This window comes from Nomascus leucogenys, chromosome 3, assembly GCF_006542625.1.
Source record: "Nomascus leucogenys isolate Asia chromosome 3, Asia_NLE_v1, whole genome shotgun sequence".
In the NCBI taxonomy this organism is placed as follows: domain Eukaryota; kingdom Metazoa; phylum Chordata; class Mammalia; order Primates; family Hylobatidae; genus Nomascus; species Nomascus leucogenys.
In genome coordinates, this window is record NC_044383.1 from 129,782,239 (window position 1) to 129,805,480 (window position 23,242).

The 23,242-nt window shown below is 40.2% G+C and overlaps 1 protein-coding gene across 6 annotated transcripts in view; it reads left to right on the forward strand.

Annotated features, from left to right (window-relative positions):
• The window catches only part of PHACTR2 (phosphatase and actin regulator 2), a 289,977-nt gene that overhangs the window by 196,222 nt on the left and 70,513 nt on the right, over positions 1 to 23,242 (forward strand). For all 6 annotated transcript variants that reach the window (XM_030809782.1, XM_030809786.1, XM_030809784.1 and 3 more), the window contains exons 3-4: positions 14,815 to 14,895; positions 19,571 to 19,729. In XM_030809782.1, coding sequence (XP_030665642.1) covers positions 14,815 to 14,895; positions 19,571 to 19,729 — 240 coding nt within the window. The remainder of the gene's footprint in view (positions 1 to 14,814; positions 14,896 to 19,570; positions 19,730 to 23,242) is intronic.

The window sequence follows — 23,242 nt, forward strand, 5'->3', positions numbered from 1 at the left end:
TTATATCCCTTGCTTGGGTGGATAATTTCCTAATTTCATTTTCCTTTGGAGTGGTGCCACTTTAAACACTTAAAGGTACTACCGAAGCCCTTCTGGCCTGGGTCAGAGAATTCATGTCAGGAAAGCCCATTATTTTATTTCCTTTGCATATTATTTCCCTTTGTGGTTTTGTTTTGTCTTTTTCATCCTGTGATATGAATCTGGTCCTTATCACTGAGGACTAAGTCCTGGAAAATGACTGTTTTTTGGCTTACAGATTTTCCTGATTTATTTCTCACTTAGAATATAAGATGCAATCTTAATATTTACTTCTTTTGTGTTAGGTGTTTGCTCACCTAGGCTTATAACACTTTTTGTCCGAAGGTTTCTCCAACTGATTCCCAAGCCTAGACTCTAAGTTTTGAAATTGGTACTCATGAAGTTTTCTTTATTCCAAAGTATAAGTGTTTACTTAGTACCTATAAGACAGGGCGTAAGAGGCTGTATAGAAAAATACAAGATAAGAAAAAAACATGATTGGAAAGAAGACTAAATATTAGAAAATTACTAGAAAACTCATTATGCATTATCACGATGAAAATTCTTTCTCATCTGTTTTTCATTTCAGCATTTATAGAAATCTATACTCCAAAAATATTTTACAATTTGATTTTATTTTAAAATCCGTAATGTAATTACCATCTTAGCCATTTTAGGTTTACAGTTCAGTAGTGTTAAGTATATTCACATCGTTGTACAACAGACCTCCAGAATTTTTTCATCTTGCAAAATGAAAACTCTGTGCCCATTCAACAACTTCCCATCCGCCCCACCCCACCACTTAACCCTCAGTAATGTTTTTTTAAAAAAACTTTAGATGAATCAAATGCAAAACATTATTGGCACCAATGAAAGTTTAATCACCTGTGTTAAGTAAGACAGTGACATATTGCTGGCATTCTGTCGTCTTTTCTTTTTGCTGAGTTTTTCATTTCAATTCAATGCTAAAAAGTTCAAATTAGTTACTACCCCATGAGGCTTGAAAATGTTCCCTTTGGATAATTTGGGTAATTTCTGTATGTGTAGCATTGTGAAGTAAAGTAGTTTTTCTAAAAAAAAATTAAAGTTTAAAAAATGTATTTCTGTTACTCATTTGAAGTTTTATTTAGGATTAAACTTAATATAGGAAAAAGATATGTGGGTACTAATAACAATGATAACTAACTCATTGAGTTTTTACTATGTGTCAGGCACTCTTTTAATTAATTATTTAATAAATTTTTATAGACAGGTTATCTCTTTGTCACCCAGGCAGGAGTGCAATGGCACAATCATAACTCACGGTAACCTCTAATTCCTGGATACAAGCAATCTTCCTGCCTCTTCCAGATAATTTTTTAATTTGTTGTCGAAATGGAGTCTCACTATGTTGCTCAGCCTGTGTGATACTGTTTTAAATGCCTGTAATCTTCCCAGTTACCCTATGATGCAGGTTACTATTATAATCTCACTTTTACTCCTGAGTAAACTAGCGAGGCACAGAAAAGTTAGGTAACTCACCCTAAATTCCAGGCCTTGTGCAAAGCATAGCCAGTATTTAATCCTCAGAACCCTGCCTTGAGTTTTCATTCTTAATCCCTATACTATGCTGCCTTCTAGGTCAATAAGCATGTCAAAGTGAAAATATTGGTGGATTATTATCAAGGAATATACAAATGTATACAGGAGGAACGGAAAGTAGAGGAGAAAAAAACTCCTATTTCTTTGGTCTATAATTTATGCCAAACCCTTTACAATTTTTTTTTTTTTTTGAGACGGAGCCTTGCTGTGTCACCCAGGCTGGAGTGCAGTGGCACGATCTCGGCTCACTGCAAGCCCCGCCTCCCAGGTTCAAGCCATTCTCCTGCCTGAGCGTCTGAGTAGCTGGGACTACAGGCACCTGCCACCACACCCAGCTAATTTTTTTGTATTTTTAGTAGAGACGGGGTTTTACTGTGTTAGCCAGGATGGTCTCGATCTCCTGACCTCGTGATCCGCCTGCCTCAGTCTCCCAAAGTGCTGGGATTACAGGCGTGAGCCAACACGTCCAGCCTACAAGATATTTTAATCATCCTAATGTCTATTCATGCTAGGTTTTAGTGCCTGTGTTTTCATACGTGGAAACAAAGGCTCAGAGAAGTTCGGGAGTTTGCCTGTGATCACCTACTAATAACTTGCAGGGTCTAGATTTGAACACAAAGGTATATTCTTAAGAGGACTGGAATACATCCTATATAAAAGTATTCTATTATATAGAAGTCTATTATATATAATGTAATATAACACCTTGAACTTTATATAAATATTATATAGGAATAATATTTATTTTATACCTTTCTGTAAATATTATACAGGAAACTTAATATAGGACAAGAATACTTCTACACATAACATATTCTAGACCTCTTAAATATATATATGGCCGGGCACGGTGGCTCACGCCTGTAATCCCAGCACTCTGGGAGCCCGAGGCGGGCGGATCACGAGGTCAGGAGATCGAGACCATCCTGGCTAACACAGTGAAACCCCGTCTCTACTAAAAATACAAAAAATTAGCCGGGTGAGGTGGTGGGCACCTGTAGTCCCAGCTACTCAGGAGGCTGAGGCAGGAGAATGGCGTGAACCCCGGGAGGCAGAGCCTGCAGTGAGCCGAGATCAAGCCACTGCACTCCAGCCTGGGTGACAGCAAGACTCTGTCTCGAAAAAAAAAAAAAAAAAGAAATATATATATTATATATATGTCTATATAGTATATAGCAGTCTATTCTTTTTAAATTAAATTAAATTTTATTTGTTATTTTTTTTAGAGTGATGGGGTCTCACTATGTTGCCCAGGGTGGTCTCGAACTCTGGGCTCAAGTGATCCTCCTGTCTCGGCCTCTCAAAGCTTTGGGATTACAGGCATGAGCTGCCACACCCAGCCCAGTCTATTCTAATCTGTTGTATAAAATATTCTACTATATATAGTATATATTAAGAGAAATATATTCTTCCTTCTACATTTCATAGCCTTTCAGTCTTCAAGAAGGATGAGACCCTGATATTACCCTAATAATCAGAATATTTGAGACACAGAGTGGCAAGGGGGGATTATTGAAAGAGAGCATAATGTCTAAGTACAAACTTAGCTTTGCTATCAAACCTTAAGTGTTACAGTTTCAGCTACAGTGAAAAGTTACATTTCCCCAAACCGCATTTTTGTGTTTATCTTAGAAAATAAAAACTTTAGTTGAAATTACCCATTTTCCGGCCGGGCGCGGTGGCTCACGCTTGTAATCCCAGCACTTTGGGAGGCCGAGGCGGGCGAATCACGAGGTCAGGAGATCGAGACCACGGTGAAACCCCGTCTCTACTAAAAATACAAAAAACTAGCCGGGCGTGGTGGCGGGCGCCTGTAGTCCCAGCTACTCGGAGAGGCTGAGGCAGGAGAATGGCGTGAACCCGGGAGGCGGAGCTTGCAGTGAGCCGAGATTGCGCCACTGCACTCCAGCCTGGGCAACAGAGCGAGACTCCGTTCAGAAAAAAAAAAGAAAAAAAAAAAAAGAAATTGCCCATTTTCCTATCACGGCAGTGTTGGGCAGGAATCAGGTATAGTTTTTCTCTTCTGCTTTAGTTTAAGCCTGGACCAGTTTTGCCAAAGGAATACTGTTCTTTACAAATACTGTGCTCTCTGTTGTGTAGGCAAGATGGTAGGTAGTGGCCAGAATGTGAAGAATGCTCCAGAAAATAAACTTTTTAATCATCTTAAGAAACCTGGTCTGATTGGATATGTATAATGAGAGTAATAAACATGGATTTGGGGAAATTCCTACTCAAATCTTTTACAACTTAGACTGGTTATCCCCACCTACCTCAGTTGGTGTTGTTTTAATATGTATTGTTCATGGCTCAACTCAATAAAAAATAGGCTTTTAAAGATTATACATTTTTGGCTAGGTGCAGTGGCCCATGCCTGTAATCCCAGCACTTTGGGAGGCCTAGGCAGGCGGATCACAAGGTCAGGAGTTTGAGACCAGTGGTGGGCACCTGTAATCCCAGCTACTCAGGAGGCTGAGGCAGGAGAATCGCTTGACCCGGGAGGCAGAGGTTGCAGTGAGCCGAGACTGTGGCACTGCACTCCAGCCTGGGCGACAGAGGGAGACTCATCTCAAAAAAAAAAAGAAAAAAAGATTATACATTTTTTTCATGACCCCCCTGAAAAGATCAGCCTAAGATACGAAGAATTTCAGCCACCTTTACCCCAGGGCAATAGAATTAGATCTTTAAATGAGTTGGGACCAGCACAGTGACTCATGCCTGTAATCCTAGCACTTTGGGAGGCCAAGGTAAATTGATCACTTGAGCTCACGACCAGCCTGGGCAACATGACAAAACCCCATCTCTTAAAAAAAAACAAAAAACAAAAATTAGCTGGGCATGGTGGTGCATGCCTGTAGTCCCAGCTACTCAGGAGGCTAACCCGGGAGGTGGAGGCTACAGTTAGCCAAGATCGTGCAACTGCACTCCAGCCTGGGTGATAGAGCGGGACCTTGTCTCAAAAAAGAAAAAAAAAAAGAAAGAAAAAAAAATTAAATGAATGGGAATGTCTTCATTTAGGATGCTCTAGTGTCACCAAGATTTCTTTTATATCTAATCTTGCTTGCTGTTGACTGCTGAAATGAGATATTATCCCATCTTGATCAAAGGTATTGAGTCCCTGAAATGTGTAGATTGAAAGCAGATCATGGAGAAGGGTGTTAGAAGTTCAGGCTCTCTGGAACTTCTCTTCCAATGGCTATTGTTTATGATCTCTTAGTTTGAAAAGCTTCATTGCCATTTAGAGCTAAGATTCACTTTATTTATTTATTTATTTTTGAGACGGAGTCTCGCTCTGTCCCCAGGCTGGAGTGCAGTGGCATGGTCTTGGCTCACTGCAAGCTCCCCCTCCCAGGTTCACGCCATTCTCCTGCCTCAGCCTCCCAAGTAGCTGGGACTACGGGTGTGCACCACCACGCCCATCTAATTTTTTATATTTTTAGTAGAGACGGGGTTTCACCATGTTAGCCAGGATGGTCTCAATCTTCTGACCTCATGATCCACCTGCCTCAGCATCCCAAAGTGCTGGGATTACAGGTGTGAGCCACCGCACCCAGCCGCGAGATTCACTTTAAAATCAGTTCTCTAGCCTGTTCTTTTTGGTATGAGATTAGAATGTAATTTCTCTAGGGATGATTATCATTATTCGTATTTCAAACATTGGTCCCCTCTGTGGTGTCACTGTGTCTTAGGTTTACCATCTTTTACTGTAAAGAAACAGGAAATGGAAACACGCAAGCTTTTCTTTGAACTAGATGAATTCAAAAACACCTGTCTTAGGCATTTGTGTTTCTTATGAGTTTGCAAGAGTCCGAGTGAAGGGGAAGGACAGGCTGTGTTACACGTAGCACTCAAATCCTCACTTCTAATTACTCTCCTGAGATTGCTTGTACTTCCCGGCCCTTCTGGGATTGAGGACTTGCTCATTGTTTGAATCTTGGACCTTTATCCCTTCGGAATTAGAACCATAGGTCCCCACGGGCTGATCTCCCATGGCCATTCGCTTCCGCTGTTTGCCCAGGTCAAAGACAATCACCTCTTCCCTCCTCCCACCTCGGTCTTATCTGTGACCTCCTACTACCTGAAATTTGTAAACTATTATATACTTTTGTTACAGGAAATGGGTCCTGATCAAGACCCCAAGAGAGGGTTCTTGGATCTCGCACAAGTAAGAATTCAGGGGGAGTCCATAAAGTGAAGTGAAAGCAAGTTTATTAAGAAAGTAAAGGAATAAGAGAATGGTTACTCGATAGACAGAGCAGCCCTGAGGGCTGCTGGTTGCCGTTTTTATGGTTATGCCATGATTACATGCTAAACAAGGGGTGGATTGTTCATGCCTCCCCTTTTTAGACCGTATAGGGTAACTTCCTAACATTGCCATGGCATTTGTAAACTGTCATAGTGCTGGTAGGAGTGTAGCAGTGAGGATGAACAGAGATCACTCTTGTGGCCATCTTGGTTTTGGTGGGTTTTAGCTGGCTTCTTTATCGCAACCTGTTTTGTCATCAAGATCCTTAAGACCTGTATCTTGTGCTGCTGACCTCCCATCTCATCCTGTGATTTGGAATGCCCTAACCATTTGGGAATGCAGCCCAGCAGGTCTTAGCCTCATTTTACCCACAGCCTCTATTCAAGATGGAGTCGCTCTGGCTCACACGCCTCTGACACTTTTACAAAAACAGAACAACTATTACAAAACATCCTACCTTTTATGTAAAAAAAGGAAAAGAAAAAATAAAATGAATATTTGTTCAAGTATGTCTGGAAGGATACACGAGGCACTAATAAAAGTGGAGAATTGCCTGTGGAGTAAGGCTGAGGTTCAAGTCTAATAGTTGGGAGGCGGGGTGAGAGTGAGAATTTACACTGTATCCTTTTATAATTTGAACTCTGTGAGAATGTACTACAATTTAAAAAATACCCACTTAAAATTAACTTTAAAAAGTGTTCTGCTGTCTGCTTTCTTAAGAAAAATCAGAAAGCAGCGTACCTCTGGTGGGAAAGTTGGAATCTTTGCAATTATCAACTCAGATTGGAGAATACAAAGCAGTAGTAGTCTTTTGGTTAGACACACCTGGGTTCAACCAGGTTCCTACTGTGTGACTGGAAAATGTATTTAGTCTCTCGAAGTCTCAATACCCTTATATGAGGAGGAAAATAAAAATCATTGTTTAGCTGAGCGCAGTGGCTCACGCCTGTAATCCCAGCACTTTGGAGGCCGAGGCAGGCGGATCACTTGAGGTCAGGAGTTCGAGACCAGCCTGGTCAACATGGCGAAAACCCATCTCTACTAAAAATACAAAAATTAGCCAGGCATGGTGGCGCATGCCTGTAATCCCAGCTACTCAGGAGGCTGAGGCAGGAGAATGAGTCAGGAGTTCAACACCAGCCCTGGCCAACATGGGGAAACCCCATCTCTACTAAAAATACAAAAATTAGCCAGCCATGGTGGCACACGCCTTTAGTCCCAGATACTCAGGAGGCTGAGGCAGGAGAAGGAGTCAGGAGTTCAATACCAGCCTGGCCAACATGGCCAAACCCCATCTCTACTAAAAATATAAAAATTAGCCAGGCATGGTGGCGCACTCCTGTAATCCCAGCTACTCAGGAGGCTGAGGCAGGAGAATCGCTTGAACCCGGGAGGCAGAGGTTACAGTGAGCCAAGATGGCCCCACTGTACTCCAGCTTGAGTGACAAAGTGAGATTCCATCTGAAAAAAAAAAAAAAAATAAGAAGAAGAAGAAGAAGAAGAATTGCTTAGCTTATCTTTTAGGGATAGTGGGTAGAAAATAAATAGGAAAATGTTCTCCAAGCACGTAAGAAATAGATGATTACTATCAGATTTCTGGGTGAAGTTGCAACAGTAATTTCCCAAGAGGAGGAAGGAACACACATCTCTTCATCTTCCTCTTTCTTAAGTCCTGGCCAAGTTTCAAACTCTTCAGTGGGTAAAGAGGGGCTATATTAGTTCTCCTTTCATATTTCTGCCCTCAAAAACCTAGAGAATCTGTGGTGACTACTGGAAGAAAATTCAATTTAAAAACATTTATTTGAGGCCCCCAGCCACTGTGCCCAGCAGTGGCTAACGCCTGTAATCCAAGTACTTTGAGAGGCTCAGGCAGGCGGATCACCTGAGGTCAGGAGTTCAAGACCAGCCTGGCCAAGATGGTGAAACCCTGTCTCTACCAAAAATACAAAAAAAATTAGCTGGGCATGGTGGCGGGTGCCTGTAATCCCAGCTACTTGGGAGGCTGAGGCAGGAGAATTGCTTGAACCCGGGAGGTGGAGGTTGCAGTGAGCTGGGATCATGCCACTGCACTACAGCCTGGGTGGCAAGAGTGAAAGTCCATCTCAAAAAAAAAAAAAAATTTATTTGATACTTTTTTTTATTAGTCAGGGTTCTTCACTGCTGATGAATCATGACAAGCTTAATGAAAGAGAGAACTCATTGGCTCATGTAACTAAAAAATCCAGGGGCAGACAACCTTCAGGCGTGGTTGGATCCAGGTGCTTACAAGCTATCTCATTAGGAACCTGTCTCGCTCCCTCTTTTGAGTCTGTATTTCCTCTCTGTTGGCTTTTGTTGTTGTTGTTGTTAACTTCAACTCTCCTCTTGTGGAGGCAAGGTGGCCGCTAGCCACTCTTGCTCATATTTATCTGGTTTTAACAGCTCCAGAAGAAAGAGAAAGCCTTGCTTTCCTATTGTTCCAGCAAATTGTTTGGGCCTGGATCTTATTTCTGCAACTTGAGCATGTGTCCCTCTCTGAACCAGTCACCAGTGCCAGGGAGAAACTGGGCTCTGATTGGATAAGCCCAGGAGCCCAAGAGCCTTGTGCCCAGGGACAAGGTTAGCCTTCCACAAATGACATGGACTAAGAGAGGGGGAATGTGGTTTCCCAAAGGAAAAATGTCAGGAAGACCATTTCTAAAAGAAGTAGAAAAGGATGCTAGACATGCCTTCCCTCCTTCCCCCCAAAAAGACACGTAGGTCCCCAATATCTACTCTGTGCGATATGTTATTTTTGGCATTATGGGAATGAAATGATAAACATGACATCCCTCAGAAGGCTTAGACTAGAATCATGTGAATATGCAATTGCATACACATGAATTTAGTAATGAACAACTTAGTAAGTGCTATAACAGAAATAATAGTTAATAGCTAATATGTATTGAATGCTTTCTAGATCCTAGGTACTGGTCTAAGTATTTTACTTGGTTTAACCTATTTAGTCTCCAAAAGAACCGGAAAAGTAGTTGCTATCTCTCCATTTTGCAGATGAGGACGCTGAGGCACAGAGAAGTTAGTTGAAAGTGCTTTTGGAACGCAAAGTTCTAGCCCATCAGGATCATGAGATCTCCATGCAGAGCTACTGTGTGAAGAGAACTTAAAATTTTAGGGTAGATTTCACCGGAGATGGATAGGGAAACAGTCTAAATTCTAGGAAGAAGGAAAAATGCATGAAGGAGTGGAGCTGAAGAACTGCAGATGTTTAGGAAATAGCAAGGAGTAAAGTTTGACTTTAACGCCAGGCTTGCAAAAAAGAGATGGAAGGAAAGTGATGGGAAAAATGGTTCACTGGGACCGGTTGTAAAGCTTGGCTGCCATTCCAAGTCTAACTTGTTCCACAGACTGTAGAATTCTTTAGTAGGGGAGTGGCTGGAGCAGATAAACAAAAAAACCGCCAGACCCCTGAGTGTTTTTAGGTGGGGATGTTGGCTTTGTATCTCTGCTGTACATTCTTGGGATGTTTTGGAAGGTTTTTGCAAATGTCCTGTTGGGTGGCATTGAGGTGGTTGTTTCTTTAAATGACTTAGCTCTGCCTTAGTGAAGATCTTTTTCAAAGCAGACCATTTTCTGACATTCCGTTTTCTGCAACTGCTATTGAACAGGGGCAAAGCCGAGCCAGGCTCTTGTAGAACACTTTCAACACGAGACAAGTGGTTTTGTGTGTTTCTGTCACAGTTTTACAGTGAGGCCATTCAGTACTCAGAACTGAGAAGATAACATGGCACACTTATTTAATAGTCTTCTATTTGCTGTTCTATTTTGTCCAGTCATTAAATGGTGTTAGAATTGAGAATTAGGACTCTCTTTCCTCGCCAAAGAAAAACACAAGTGACTTGTTGACTACAAGATTTACTCTCACAGATATTTCCAGAGTAATATGAAATCCTGGCCAAGTATCCGCAGAAAAAAGCCAGCGGCATATGCTCCAGCCTCTTTTCCTGAGTGCAGCTCCACAGCTACCTCTCCATGCCCAGAAGGACATCATAAATCATTTCTAATTTATGAGGAGCCCAGTCGTGTACTACACCCTGCTAGTTGCTGGTGTTTGTCGTCTACAGACTGTGAGCTCCCTTCTTCAGTGCATACAGAGACTTTTTCAGATCATCCATAGGACAGAAGGTTGAGATTTTTTTCCCTAGGACTGGCCCAGCCAAGAATTAAGGAGGGAGAAGACAGAAGATTCTTGTCCCTCAGGGTTTTGCCACAAGCCTTACTTGATTTCTCCCAAATTGAGGACTGGGAAGGTGCAGAAACAATACCGTTATCATGATTAGCTATTTTCTTTTATTTTATTCAACAAATACACATATTTTTTTCAAAGCCAACAGCCTGCAAGTCAACGTTGGGGACACAGCAGTAAGCAAAACAGAATTTTGGTTCTCGATGAGATTATACATACACATGTTAGGAGGTGAGGATGGGTTTTGCAGGGAAAGAAGAGATAAAGTTGGGAAGGGGAATAGCCGTTCTACATCAGGAGTTCAGAGAAGGGACTTCCACTAAGGTGACCTTTGAGCAGAGACTCGTGGGACAGGATGGAGTGAGTCTAGCAGGTGTCTGGGGAAATGGCCTCCTGGGAAGGACAGAGGCCACATGCAGGGCCCCAAGAAATTGAAGCCAAGAGCCAGAAGGAAGTGGTTAGGACCCAGGCACGTGGGAGGAGGGACAGCCTAAGGGGCTGCAGTGAGTTCAGGGATTGTTGGAAGTAAGATGGGCAGCCATGGGAAGTTTTTGGAAGATTACCAGAGTATAAACCTGAAGTCAGGAAAATACAGGGCAGTGCTTCCTTCACTTTCCAGAGAGAATTAGAGTGTGCACTGCTGTTACCAGAACTGAACTGTCAAAACATCGATTAGCCCAATGCAGAGTGAAACAGAAATCATGGCTTTGTTTGATCTTGGTATAAAAAAAGCTCTTAATGTTTTTCCAGTTGGGATAAAAGTGAGGGGCCATGAGCCATTTATTTACTCAACTGGCGATAATACTTTTCATGGAGACACCTTAGCTACTGTATTCAGCTACGACATTCAGCAACCTGTGCCCCACTAGCGTCTTCCCTGGCAGTATCTTGGTTGTGCTGTAGCTGTGGTGCATACATTTCTGTGCTTAGATTGTTGTGAGCTTCAAAGTCAAAGAGCAGCTGGTGGGATACTTGGGATCAGATTCGAGCAGGCTGCAATAACAGCAGGCTCTCAGTGATGACCTGGAGCTGACTGCTGCCATTTTCTGCTCACAAACAACTGACTTTAGTCCAGAGCTACAGAGAGCTTGGGTTAGATTGATGCGCAGAAGTTTCAGGGAGTGCGATTTGGCTCCTTTTCTGGAATACTTTCCTCAAAATGAGGATCGATACTGAAGTGGGTTGCGCCTTAAAGTGAGCATCTTCCCTCTGAATGATTTTAAGCAGGTGAGCACATCTCAGGAATATTCTGAGATAGCCCCTGCTTTGTGCAGTGTGTTGGACTAGAATGACCTCTCAGATTCGTTGCAATGCAAACCCCCTCTGAGCCCATGAAAAAGTGTCCAGTGAATGTGCTCTGCAAACATGCAGGCACTATATAAACAAGAGGCAAATATTTTAAAAGGTGAAGAATGAGATATTTGTACTGCTATGAGAGTGGTGGTTGGAATGTTGTGCCCCAGCAACATACTTTCCGTGCTCAGTCGCCTGCAATTTGTTCTCATTGGCCCTGTACATAGGTATCCACATTGTGTGTTAAATATGCTCTCAGCCAAAGACCAAACAAATAGCCAACGGCATTTTCCTATCAGAGCCTGTCTATAGGAGGTAGAGCAAAAGAACAAAGCTGTTGGTTTTGATTCTTGGCAGGAAGCCAAGGCTGCTGCTTCAAAGCTCCAGAGTTTATAAGGAAGAAAGAGGGGGAATTTTTAGTTTACAAGGAAGAAAGGGGGAATTTTTAGCTGAGACTAAGTTAGAATTTAAGCAAAAGAAAACCCAAAACTAAAACTAAAGAATCCTCTGGGATCCATAGTGGAAAGGCAGAATAAGAAACCTGGTATGTTCCAGGCTATCAGATGATTTTTTGGTGCAAGAATGAACGTTTTAAAAGGTACCTGAAGCAGAGATTACAGACAGCCTCGATTAATGATACAGGATCACACAGCATTTGAGCTGGATGAATTGTCCTCAGTGATCCTTGAATTGTGTCCCTTATTTTACAGATAATGGATTAGAGGCCCAGGAACTCAAAGTGACTGCACAGGGTCACTCAACAAGTTGTAGGAATTCAAGGACTAGAATCCAGGGCTCCTGGCAGCCATTTTGTGTTTTGGGCAATTTTAAAGAAGCAGCAAACAAGTAAAAGTTTTGTTTCTTATGAGCACAGGGCCGGTTAGGAAGACAGCCACAGTGATTGAATGCTGAATTGGCAGTGCATTTGGTTTGTGAGAATGTGGCCCGATCCCTAGGCCAGCGGCACTTGCTCTTGCAGTTGCCACCTTCACCCTTAAGTTTAGGGCAGAACAGCCGTGAATCTCTGGGCCTGTCCCCAGGAATGGAGGCCAAGACAACTGTTGGAGGAGGTCTACAGAGTCCCGCCACTCCTCAGAGCCCAGTCAAGCATGAATGGGCTTTTACAATCCGCAGGAGGCTGCAGTGGTCAAGGTCCTTCTAAAGCACCTGCAAAATCCCAGCAGTGTCCCACCTGTCATTGTGGGTGTTCTTTGGCTTCTTACGTTGATAAGAGTTCTCTCCTTTTTGACAAGAGGCTGAACAAATTGAAACTGTATTTAAATAACAGCACTCTTTTTACATAATAGAACACCTAGTTTAAAAAAAAAAAAAGACTCCTTGCCCGGTTAACTTTTTTCATTGAAATTACTAACCTTTAAGTGAGCTGTTGTTACTTGCTTCTTGAAGGGATGGGAAGAATGGGGTCAGTGAGGAATCTAAGGAAGGGAGGGAAGGCTTCTATGTATGTCTCCTTTTTAACCCAAAGCTAGTTCATTGTTATTCTTTTGACCATTTATTCATTTACTCACTCATTTTCCTGTTTGTTTCTATTCTATCCAAAAAAATGTTTGACAAAACTTACAGTAAAGAGCTAATATATTGCATATAAAATATAAGTCAAGTCAGGTTTTAGAGAAGGAGGAAACAGAGATTCCATCCACGAATTGTCATGAAATCTGTGTCAAATATCCAGTTTTACTCTGATCTTTCTGGCAACCAGGATTTAAAAAGAATACACAATTTCTATTATCAGAAAGGAAAAAAAATCCAGGTTCTTCAAGAGACTAAGTGTTGCTATTCTGTGGTACATGCAATTAGCAAACAATTACGGAAGACTTTCATGCACTTACTACAAAGCTGGCTGCCCAGGGCGCATCCTCCCACCCTGTCTCCTATCAGTGTCCTTGCTTGAGGCCCTGGAGCCCCTGAGCAAACATGTTCTTAGTGTTATCGCAAATGTCTTCTTAGTGTTATCACATGCTCCCTTTGGATGTGTCAGGACCTGGTTTGGGGTAATGGCTTTAGTTTAGTTGAAACGATGTTGTCTAGAGCAGTCCCAGGATTTGCAGATAATGAGCCCACGGGTAGGAATCGGGGAGCGTCAGAAATCTCGTGCTACTGCAGCTGCCTGTTCTCTACCAGTGTAGCTTTCCTGCTCTTCAAAGTGCCCTAGACTCCTTATCTGGCCCTTCGCTGCTGTATCAAAGTACATTTTTGAACAGAGGGTCTGGAGGAAATAGAGTTCTGCAGAACATGCTTTGGGAAATGTTGACTCAGGATTAATAGATGACATGACCACATGTTAATTTTATGCACTTTCTTGGCCCCTGAAAGTGAGGAATGGACTTTGCAGTTGCATGGACATATAGAGCACAGGATTGAATACTATACACACTCAAGGGGAACACTACTGAGATCCCGCTCCGGAGCTCCCAAGCCCCATTCCAAAGTTCTACCAGGAATTTACATTTCTTCCAGAAGAAGGAAGAATCAATGTTAAGATCCCCATGGCTTTACATGTCTGTGAAAACTGATTATTATTATTATTATTTTCTGAGATGGAGTTTCGCTCTTGTCGCCCAGGCTGGAGTGCAATGGCACGATCTTGGCTCACTGCAACTTCTGCCTCCTGGATTCAGGCGATTTTCCTGCCTCAGCCTCCCGAATAGCTGGGGTTGCAGGTGCCCACCACCACGCCCAGCTAATTTTTGTATTTTTCGGAGTTGGGGTTTTGCCATGTTGGCCAGGCTGGTCTCGAACTCCTGACCTCAGGTGATCCACCCACCTCGGCCCCTCCCCAAAATGCTAGGATTACAGGCATGAGCCACTGTTCCTGGCTGAAAGCTGATTATTCTTAACTGCCTTCTCCATCCTCCTAAGACCTGGGGATTGTCAGCTAATATATGAGAACTCTCTAGAATTAGTGAGAATGCAGGGGAAAGAGTTATAGAAATATGATGTGTTGGGCTTTTGTAATAGATGAAGTGAGAGATAAAACACTAGAAAATAGTTCATTTTCCTGGAATGCAAATGGGTTACCCAGAATATTTACTGATGTTTATGTGTTTTTTTCTTTAATGTAAACATACATATCTTCTTCATACACTGCATATCCATAGAATTATATGTTTTAGAATGCAACATTTCTAGCTTCAGCGTGAGAAGCAGCCTTTATGCTCTCTAGTTGGTATGTAATAATATGCCTGGACGCCAGGCCAAAGGTGGCCATTTGAAAGACCAGGGATGGCGGCTGGACTTCAGATCATGGGCTGCAGCCATTTGCTCTTGTCATAGCTGTGTTAATTCAACTCGGATCATGTGTTTTGTTAAGCAACTAAGAAAACAAGTTTGAGCCCTCATGTGAGGGGAATAAATGTGCTCAATTCTACTTGGAATGTTTTTCATAATTATCTTAAGGAATGACTTGATTCTTACTTGTGCTTGTTCTTTTTAAAAGTATTAGAAAGGAAGATATCCACACGACAAAGTAGAGAGGAGCTGATAAGAAGGGGAGTGCTTAAGGAATTGCCTGATCAAGGTGAGGAAATTAATCATACATTTTCAATATTTTGGTCCTTCATTCTTTGGTCTTTCTTTTGTTTTCTTTTGAAATTTAAAGTGATCATGGTCTTTGTAAGGTAAAGCGGTGATTACTGCATTCCAAGAGCCTTGCTTCCATTGGTAATGCGTTTGTGAGCTGCAGACAATCTGAAGTATTATAGAATTCTAGTGACTTTCCTGGTGAATCCGTCACCATATGTCATTCTAAACCTAAAACTCTGCAAAGGTACATCTGAGGCCAATACAGATGAGATACAAATGCTTATGGCTCCTTCTCTTCTCTATTCTTGAGCTTCAGTCTTTCTATTCACATGAAACTCATGTGTTTGAGTAAATGCAAAGTTTTAGCTTGGTTCATGCTATTTTGTTTCTTAAGACTACCAATAAAAGAGAAGAGAGAAGGCACACATACCTCTTGTCCTTTGCACTCTATAATAACACTGAAATGTACAATCAATAAAACATGAATAGGCAAACTAAACTAACCTGCTTTCTGCGTTCTCTCAAGTAATTTTGCAACATTGTTCTCTTTTCATTTCTCTGAATCTTTCCCTAGCAATGATTATTTCTAATTTTTCCCCCTATCTCTGATCTTCTCTTTTTTTCTCTATCCTCCCAAGGAGGAACTTTGTTCAGAAAAGACAAGGATCAGATAGAAACTGGTACTGACTCTCAAAAGAAGACACTAACATTGGTTATTTCTCCAAATAAATAATATCTAATGATTTTCATCACTTCCACTATTAAATTTAAAATTAAAGGACATTTTGTTGCAATATTGTTGATTTATCTCATGCCTCCCTTCCCCTCACATTTACTGTAATAATAAAGTATTATTATTGTACTTTTATGGGAACAAATAAAATGCTATTAATTTAGAATTGAAATTGAAATTGAAATAATAGTACAGCTGTTTTCCTGATATATGTTCCTTGCAAAGGACTTAATATTTTTTGGCATTCACTATTTGTAAATCAAAATGACATGCTTTTTCCAGCATCTGAATAATTCCAGAGTGGAGCTGAGAAATGCTTTCCTGTTTTTCTCCTGATTCAAAGAAAGTAGGGAACTCTGGAGTGAATAGTAGCATTTTCTTAAGCCCTCGCAATATTAAGTATTTTACTTCAATTTCTGACCTGTCAAACTTTTCTTACTCTACTTTATGAATGAATTTTATGTTTTCCCTGTTTTTCTATTATTTTGAAGCTATTTATTTCCTGTTTGAGACTTTTAAGAGTTAAAAATGCACATTTCTAACTTTTTAAACTTAAAGGTAGACTTGCAATATCAAAATTAATCCCGTCCAATGTCTCTGAAGGCAATAGAGAAATAATATACCCATTGAAAGTTTAACACTGGGCCATCAGCTTTATGAGATGGGCCAATGCATTTATTAGACATCATTTATTTAGAAATATTTTAAAGAAAATACAAAATGGAAAATTTTATGATTGAAACTGTTAATGGGTTTAAAGGTGAAGATTAAAAGCCCTTCTTTTTTTCCTAATTATAATTTGTAGGTAGAAAAAGAATTTGCTCTGTCTAAAAACCAAGTAGCAATAGTCAATTTAAAGAAATGATTTTTATGCTGCCTAATCTGTGAAACTATTTGCCTCATAGATTATAATTTCTTGGGCCAACATATACTTCTCAGAAATCTGACTCTCTGATCTTTATATTTAACTTTTCTGGTGGAAACTAAAAGTTTTAAAACATAAAAGAACAAAATAGTTTTTTAACCTAAGCATAATATAATAATAGGCTTCATGTTTGAGAAGTCATAAAATACTAGATTTTACTTTCCAGCTTTTCCGTGGTCCCTATCTAGAACTGTAGAAATTATCTAATGGTTGAAGGTTCCTGAGGATGTCAGTGGTAAATGGAGTCCTTCCCCTTTTCAGCTGAGGGCTGGAGAAAATCGTTTTCTGTGATTTTCCCAAAAGCAATTATCTGGAGAATTTCAGTCTGAGAGACTAGAAGCTGCTGCTGTTCTTGGTAACAACCTCCTTTCTGCTGCCAGTGAAGATTCATTCTTTGCCTTGATCTTCTTGACCTTGCCTCTGCTCTTGACAGTGCCTGTCCATCAAGCCCTTTATTCAGTGAGCCAGGTAGACTTTAAAAATCCCTCTAGCTACCGTGAGTTTGACCCCATCCCATCATATCCCATATTCTCCCAGCTATTATTATTTTTCCTTTTAGGTTCTCTTTTTTTTACATCCAGACATACCTTCAACCTAAAAGTTCAGTGATTCGTCTTCTCTCCTGGGAAGTCTATGATCTATTCCAAGTTTGCTGCTTACCTCTGCTTTTTTCCCTCCATCTTTTCCCTTAGCTTTTGACATGAGGGTGTGGAGGTGGTTTTGCCTGTGTGCCATCCTTTCCTTTTCTCCCACTGTGGACTTTCATCACTTGCCTTTTGGTCATACATGATTTTCTCTTTCTATCTGTCTCCCTTTAACTATAATATATCCCCAATACACCTGTTTACTAGAAGGAGGTAACCCCCTTCAAACACCCTCGTGTTCCTTATGTAACCACTTGTTTCTGTTTGTGCTTTATCTCTCATTTTACTTTAAGCTGACAACTACGTTTTGAGTTTTCCCTTTCCTTTGCTCTCGTGAGACATGTTGACTTGGGCTGCTTATTGTCACCTGCCATCCAGCTCAGCACCTTCTTGCCTTCCTTTGCTCTGCTTGTATTTTACTTACACACACACACTATATCAAGGATTTAACTTATTTTAATTCTAAAACAACTTCCTTAACACTCAATACTAGAAAACCGTTTCAATATACACACCAACTAATCAATAACTTTACTTCCCTTCTGTTTTGTTCTTGAATTCCATATTTATCACAACGTGTCTCTTTTTTCTACAATTATTTTCATACTAACTAGCTTTATTTCATGCCTCAAAGTAAGTATTTTCCACATTGTTGACTATTTCTCTCTATCATAGGATAATCCAATTTCTTCTTGTGTCACAACTATTAAAATTTCTCTCTAGGTTTTTCTAAATTTAATAAATCAGTTATTTAACTAAGGAATTTTAATATAATAATGCTTAAAATAGAATTAAATTGTCATTGACATAACTTCAATATACTTTTATTATCAACTAAAGTCAAAGAAAACAAAGATAAATTTATATTTGAGTTACCTAAAAACTGAAGATTTTTATACATAAGCAAGTGGTTTTCTATTTTGTTTGGAATTTTCCATTCTTCATTTTTATTTTATCTGGATATATTGTGTTCTCCTCCTTTTTATAGCTAATTTCTTGGGATTTAATAATAGGAATTAAGAATCATTTGGGTTCTCTTTGGTTTGACATATAGTCTTTAAAAAATTCTTACTTTAATTTTATTAAAATAGTTGAGATTTACTTGTAATGGCATTGCCTTCAATTATTGTTTATTTTAGTTTTACACAGGACTTAGTTATAAGTTATTGGGAGTTATATGACTAAGCAACGATTGCTTTTTCATTCTAAAAATGACATAATTTCATGATATGTAGTTGATTTATTAAAATGTCATACCTGTTTGTTCAGAAGGCAAATGGATTTTATTGTTAAGCCAAAGCAATTCAATCATATTTAATGACAATTCAGGAAATGGTTTCTGTTTTATAATGATTGCCAAGATAAGAGTGGTAAAAAATAGAAAGAGCTCTAATCAAGCAGATTTTTAAGTTTGCTCAAACCTTCCATTCATTAATTTTTCTTTTACAATGGTAGCAAAGCCTCTTAAAATTTTCCAGATATAAAGTAGGGTTAATCTTTTCAAGAATCACTGAATTAAACATTTCTGCAAAGTCTCTTTCACTTTAGAAACCCCCAGGAATTATGGAAATACAGGAGTTAAACTTAGTCATTTATGATTTTTAGATATCTCTTCAACATTGTATCCATTATGGTTTTTTAAAATTCCTTTGTGATTACTTTTTTATGTTTTTTTTTTTTCTCGAACATTTTCAAATTATTTTTAGGACAACTTAGGGACTTTTTGGCTAGTTATATATAATAATTACCTGAGTATGCTTTAATCTTTCCATAAATAAATAAATAAAAATAAAAATAGCCTTGCTATCATCTTTTCCCTGAATATAGAGTAGCAGTTATATTACTGTGTGAAGTTAGCACATCATATACTTAATATATTCTGGAACCAGTAGTACTTGGAAATTTTCATATTCTCCCACTTATTGTTTGTATGTGTAATTACATTTCATGTTATTTGTGTATTTGCATCCACCTTGTGTTTTTGGTGCTTGTAAAATGTTTATTTCTTTTTCCAGATTATTCCTTTTGCCATTCTGTTTCTGAATGGCAAGGAAACACATAAGTATTGACTTCAGACAAACCTAAGCACCTGAACGAGGGACTCTGCTTCCCTGGGATATTGGATAATTAGGACGATCATTCCTGTTGTCTTGAAATGGCGCATAGATATTCCCTCCATAGCAGCTTTTCCCCAAGACGGAGGATTTTCTAGCTCTTTTGTTTTGAATATACTGGTGAAACAGTGCAGGGTGTATTTGGTTCCCAGGGACTGAAACATGAATCCAAATTCTACAATCCTAGTAACTGGAAAACTTGTTTTTAAGAAAGCCAGCAAGTTAGACATCTAGGTGTTTCTTTCCCATTTTAGATGGAGATGTAACAGTTAACTTTGAAAATTCAAATGGGCACATGATACCCATCGGAGAGGAATCTACCCGAGAGGAAAATGTAGTAAAGTCTGAAGAAGGTAATGGCTCTGTATCTGAAAAAACACCACCTCTGGAGGAAAAGGCAGAAGATAAGAAAGGTAAAATAAAGACAAACCCGTATTATTTACTTTAGTATATAGCTCAATGTCTAGAATAGCACTTAGGCTCCAACTAGTGATTCGAAAACCAGCAGTCTGCAGAGGAGAGGTTTACAAATAGAAAAAAAGAAAGAAATGATAACTGGTAAAGTGAAATCAGATGATTTTCTCAGGTAGATGCATCCATTTTATAAGCACAGTATTTGTTTTTTCGATTATTAAAAATGTTAATTAAAAGTAATAATCAGAAGGGGTGGCCTCTTTAATCATTAGAGATGTCTGGGAAGATTATCCTTTCTTAGGAGCTTTGTCTCAGGATCATAATGAAAGTGAGAAATCTGAACATCTTTCTCTGCTGGTTACAATTGGCCCCGTGAGCAGTTCAGCATGGAGGAATATCAAAACCCACATGGCTTGTTCAGCCCAGCACCGTCTCCAGCAGTGGGAACTTGGCTGGTGGCATCCACATATCCAGTATCATAGGTTCCAGACGTTACTGAGAGAGACCCAGGAATAGCTCCCAGAGATGCCACGGACTGTGGTTGCTCTGCTGGCTGATTCCCACAGCCTCTGTGCAATTGGAAACTTCAAAATGTGCCAGAGGCGATTATGCTATTCCCAGAAGGCTTCTTTAGAGACCTTGGTTCCTAGAGTGAATATGCTACAGTAGACTGAGATACCTGCAAAATTCATGTCTGTCAGGGACTCCCAGAACATTCACAGATTCCTGGTTCTGGATTGATGACATCTCGATACCACTGCTGTGATGCGTAGGAACCTCCAAACATGAAATGAAACTTCTATAAGGAAAGGTTTTGTGGGGAGATTCTAGAGGCCTCCATGCAGCATAGAAAGGAATCTTTAGGAAATATACTATTTCCTGTTTTATAATGTCTGTCTCTAAGTTGAATGGTAAAATTTTGTCAAACCTAGTGTGTGTTCTGTGGGCATTTTGAACTCTTAGAAACTGATGAAAGTGAATTCTCTTCCTCCGTTCTTGACCCAGATCCTTGAGAGAGAAAGGGAAAAAAGAGTATTTGATGGCCCTATTAAACACACCATTGTAACTTAAAATCATCCTCTCTGGAAGTTCATAACCGTTCATTATTTGCATATATATTAGCCTTTAAAAGTTTTAGAAGCCTGTGTAAATAATCTGTTGGAAATGTATTATTTTGCTTTATTTCAAGGGCTTTATCTAGCCTTGTTCCATTGAAGGAGTCTGGTTAAGCTTATGTACACGAATTATGAAATTAACTAATACTTTCAATGATAATATTCCTGGAACATAAAAGGAAAGTAGACTTAAATAAATTTTAGTGGGATTCAGTTGAAAGTATTAACGCAAGTAGTGATGTTTTTTGTTTAAGTCTTTCTGTCCTGTCTCGCCAGACTGTTGAATTTCAAATCCATCTGTGGTTTGTCCCTGGCAGCCTTCTCACATCCAAGAATCGCATCCTGCATTACGTAACAGTGCCATCTCTGGTGCCTGGTCTGTGCAGGGTATTCGTCACTGGACTGGCCAGACATCAAAGGAAGTGTTTCCCTTATCAGCATAATAAAAAGCTCCTGACAGTTTTATATGAATTAACCAACAGACCTTGATGTTCTTGAAAGAAGATAGCAGACCTTATGGGTCCATGAGTAGTTGAGAGATGTTTTTCTTTACTTAGAATTAGTACATTCAATTCTTCCTTGTCTCATAAGGTCCAAGAGAGCCTCCTGCTTGGCTAGTAGGTACATGAGGAAGGAGCTGGGAGTGCTGGATGCTGACACACCACTAATGAGGCAGTGCGGCTCTCTCCTGTGTGGAAAGTGCACACACCAGAGCCACAAGGAGAAGCACTAGATATAGAAGCCACTTCGTGAGACTGAAAAGAATGTCACGCATAACTAACATTACAGTGTATTGTATTAATTAGAAAATGCCTTATGACAAAGGTAACAATTTATTTCTCTAGAAAAACACATTTTTCATTCTGAAGACCAACTCAAGCTTCACTTTTGCCTCTGCTCCTCTTCTGGTCTCACTGTTGTGTGCGCTCACTACCATGCAAACCCCACCATCCCATGATCTTAATTCACCCTTTATTTTGGGATACAGCGCTCCCTTTCCTCCTGCATGAAGCCAACTTATTCAAGAGCCTTCTGTCATCTATTTGGTTAGGTTTGCCAAACCATATCATCTGCCTTTAGAGCCCTAGATGTGTATTAGATCTCTTCATAAGACAATATCTCAATGCTTTAATATTTGAAACATCACCGTCAAATAAAGCAAAACAAATGGCACGTGGTGTCCTTCACACTTGCTCTGTGAGTAGATTCCACCCAGGCCCCCTGGGCATTTCTGGGGCTCCTGAAGGCACCTGATTCTGTAGTTGGTACAGTGGTCTTGGGTCTCCTCTGCCTAATACTGGAGACTTCTTCCTGAAGGTCTTTGGGGCTCTTGGTCTCCCATTATTCTTTCTCAGTAAGTGCCTTTATATATATAAGAGCAGAAAAACTGACTTGCTCCCTGTTAAACAAAGCTTAGTATTAAATATAAGAAATCTTATGGCTCACCCCTGTAATCTCAGCACTTTGAGAGGCTGAGGCGGGCAGATCACCTGAGGTCAGGAGTTCAATACCAGCCTGGCCAACATGGCGAAGCCCCATCTCTACTAAAAATACAAAAATAGCTGGGTGTGGTGGTGGGCGCCTGTAATCCCAGCTACTGGGAAGCTGAGGCAGGGAGAATTTCTTGAACCTGGGAGGTGGAGGTTGTAGTGAGCTGAGGTCAGGCACCATTGCACTCCAGCCTGGGTGACAGCCAGTCTCAAAAAAAGAATAATAATTTTAAATAATAATAAGATTTTATAAGAATTCTTATAAGAAATCTTGCTTGACACTAGTTTTATTAAGTTATTATTAAAAAATCTTCAATGAAATAACAAGTGGTGAACACTTATTTGTTCCACAAATAATGAAGGTCTACCATGGGTGAGACTCTACTAGGGGCCAGGAATAGAGTAGTAAATGAAAAATGGCCTTTGCCCTAAGAGCATGACCTGTGAGGAGACCAGAATGCAAATGGGCAATTGTAATGCAAGATGCGAAGTACCATAGAAGGCCTGAGCACAGCAACCCAAGGGAGCTCACAGTGAGGACCCACATTGGTTCTCAGAGGAAGATGTTTACAAACTAAGACATGAAGGAAACAAGAAGGAGGTAATCAAGTGAAGCAGAGGAATTGGGTAAGAATTGCATTCTAGGCAGGGTGAAGACCACATGCAGCCCCAGGCTTGTTCTAAGTATCGTTGAGCTCAAATCTTCCAGTGCTCAAAGGAGCCAAGCCTGGAAGTATGGGAAACAGCTTGTTTTCCAGACAGCATTGCTGGGAAGGCTAGTGTCCTTATCAAGCCAGAATGACTAGGCAGCCCTTTCTTAACCTTCTCTTGAAGTGATAATACTCCTATACGCCATCGGTTTATATCATGTCTTCAGATCACATGGTAAGTGTAAAATATACAACTT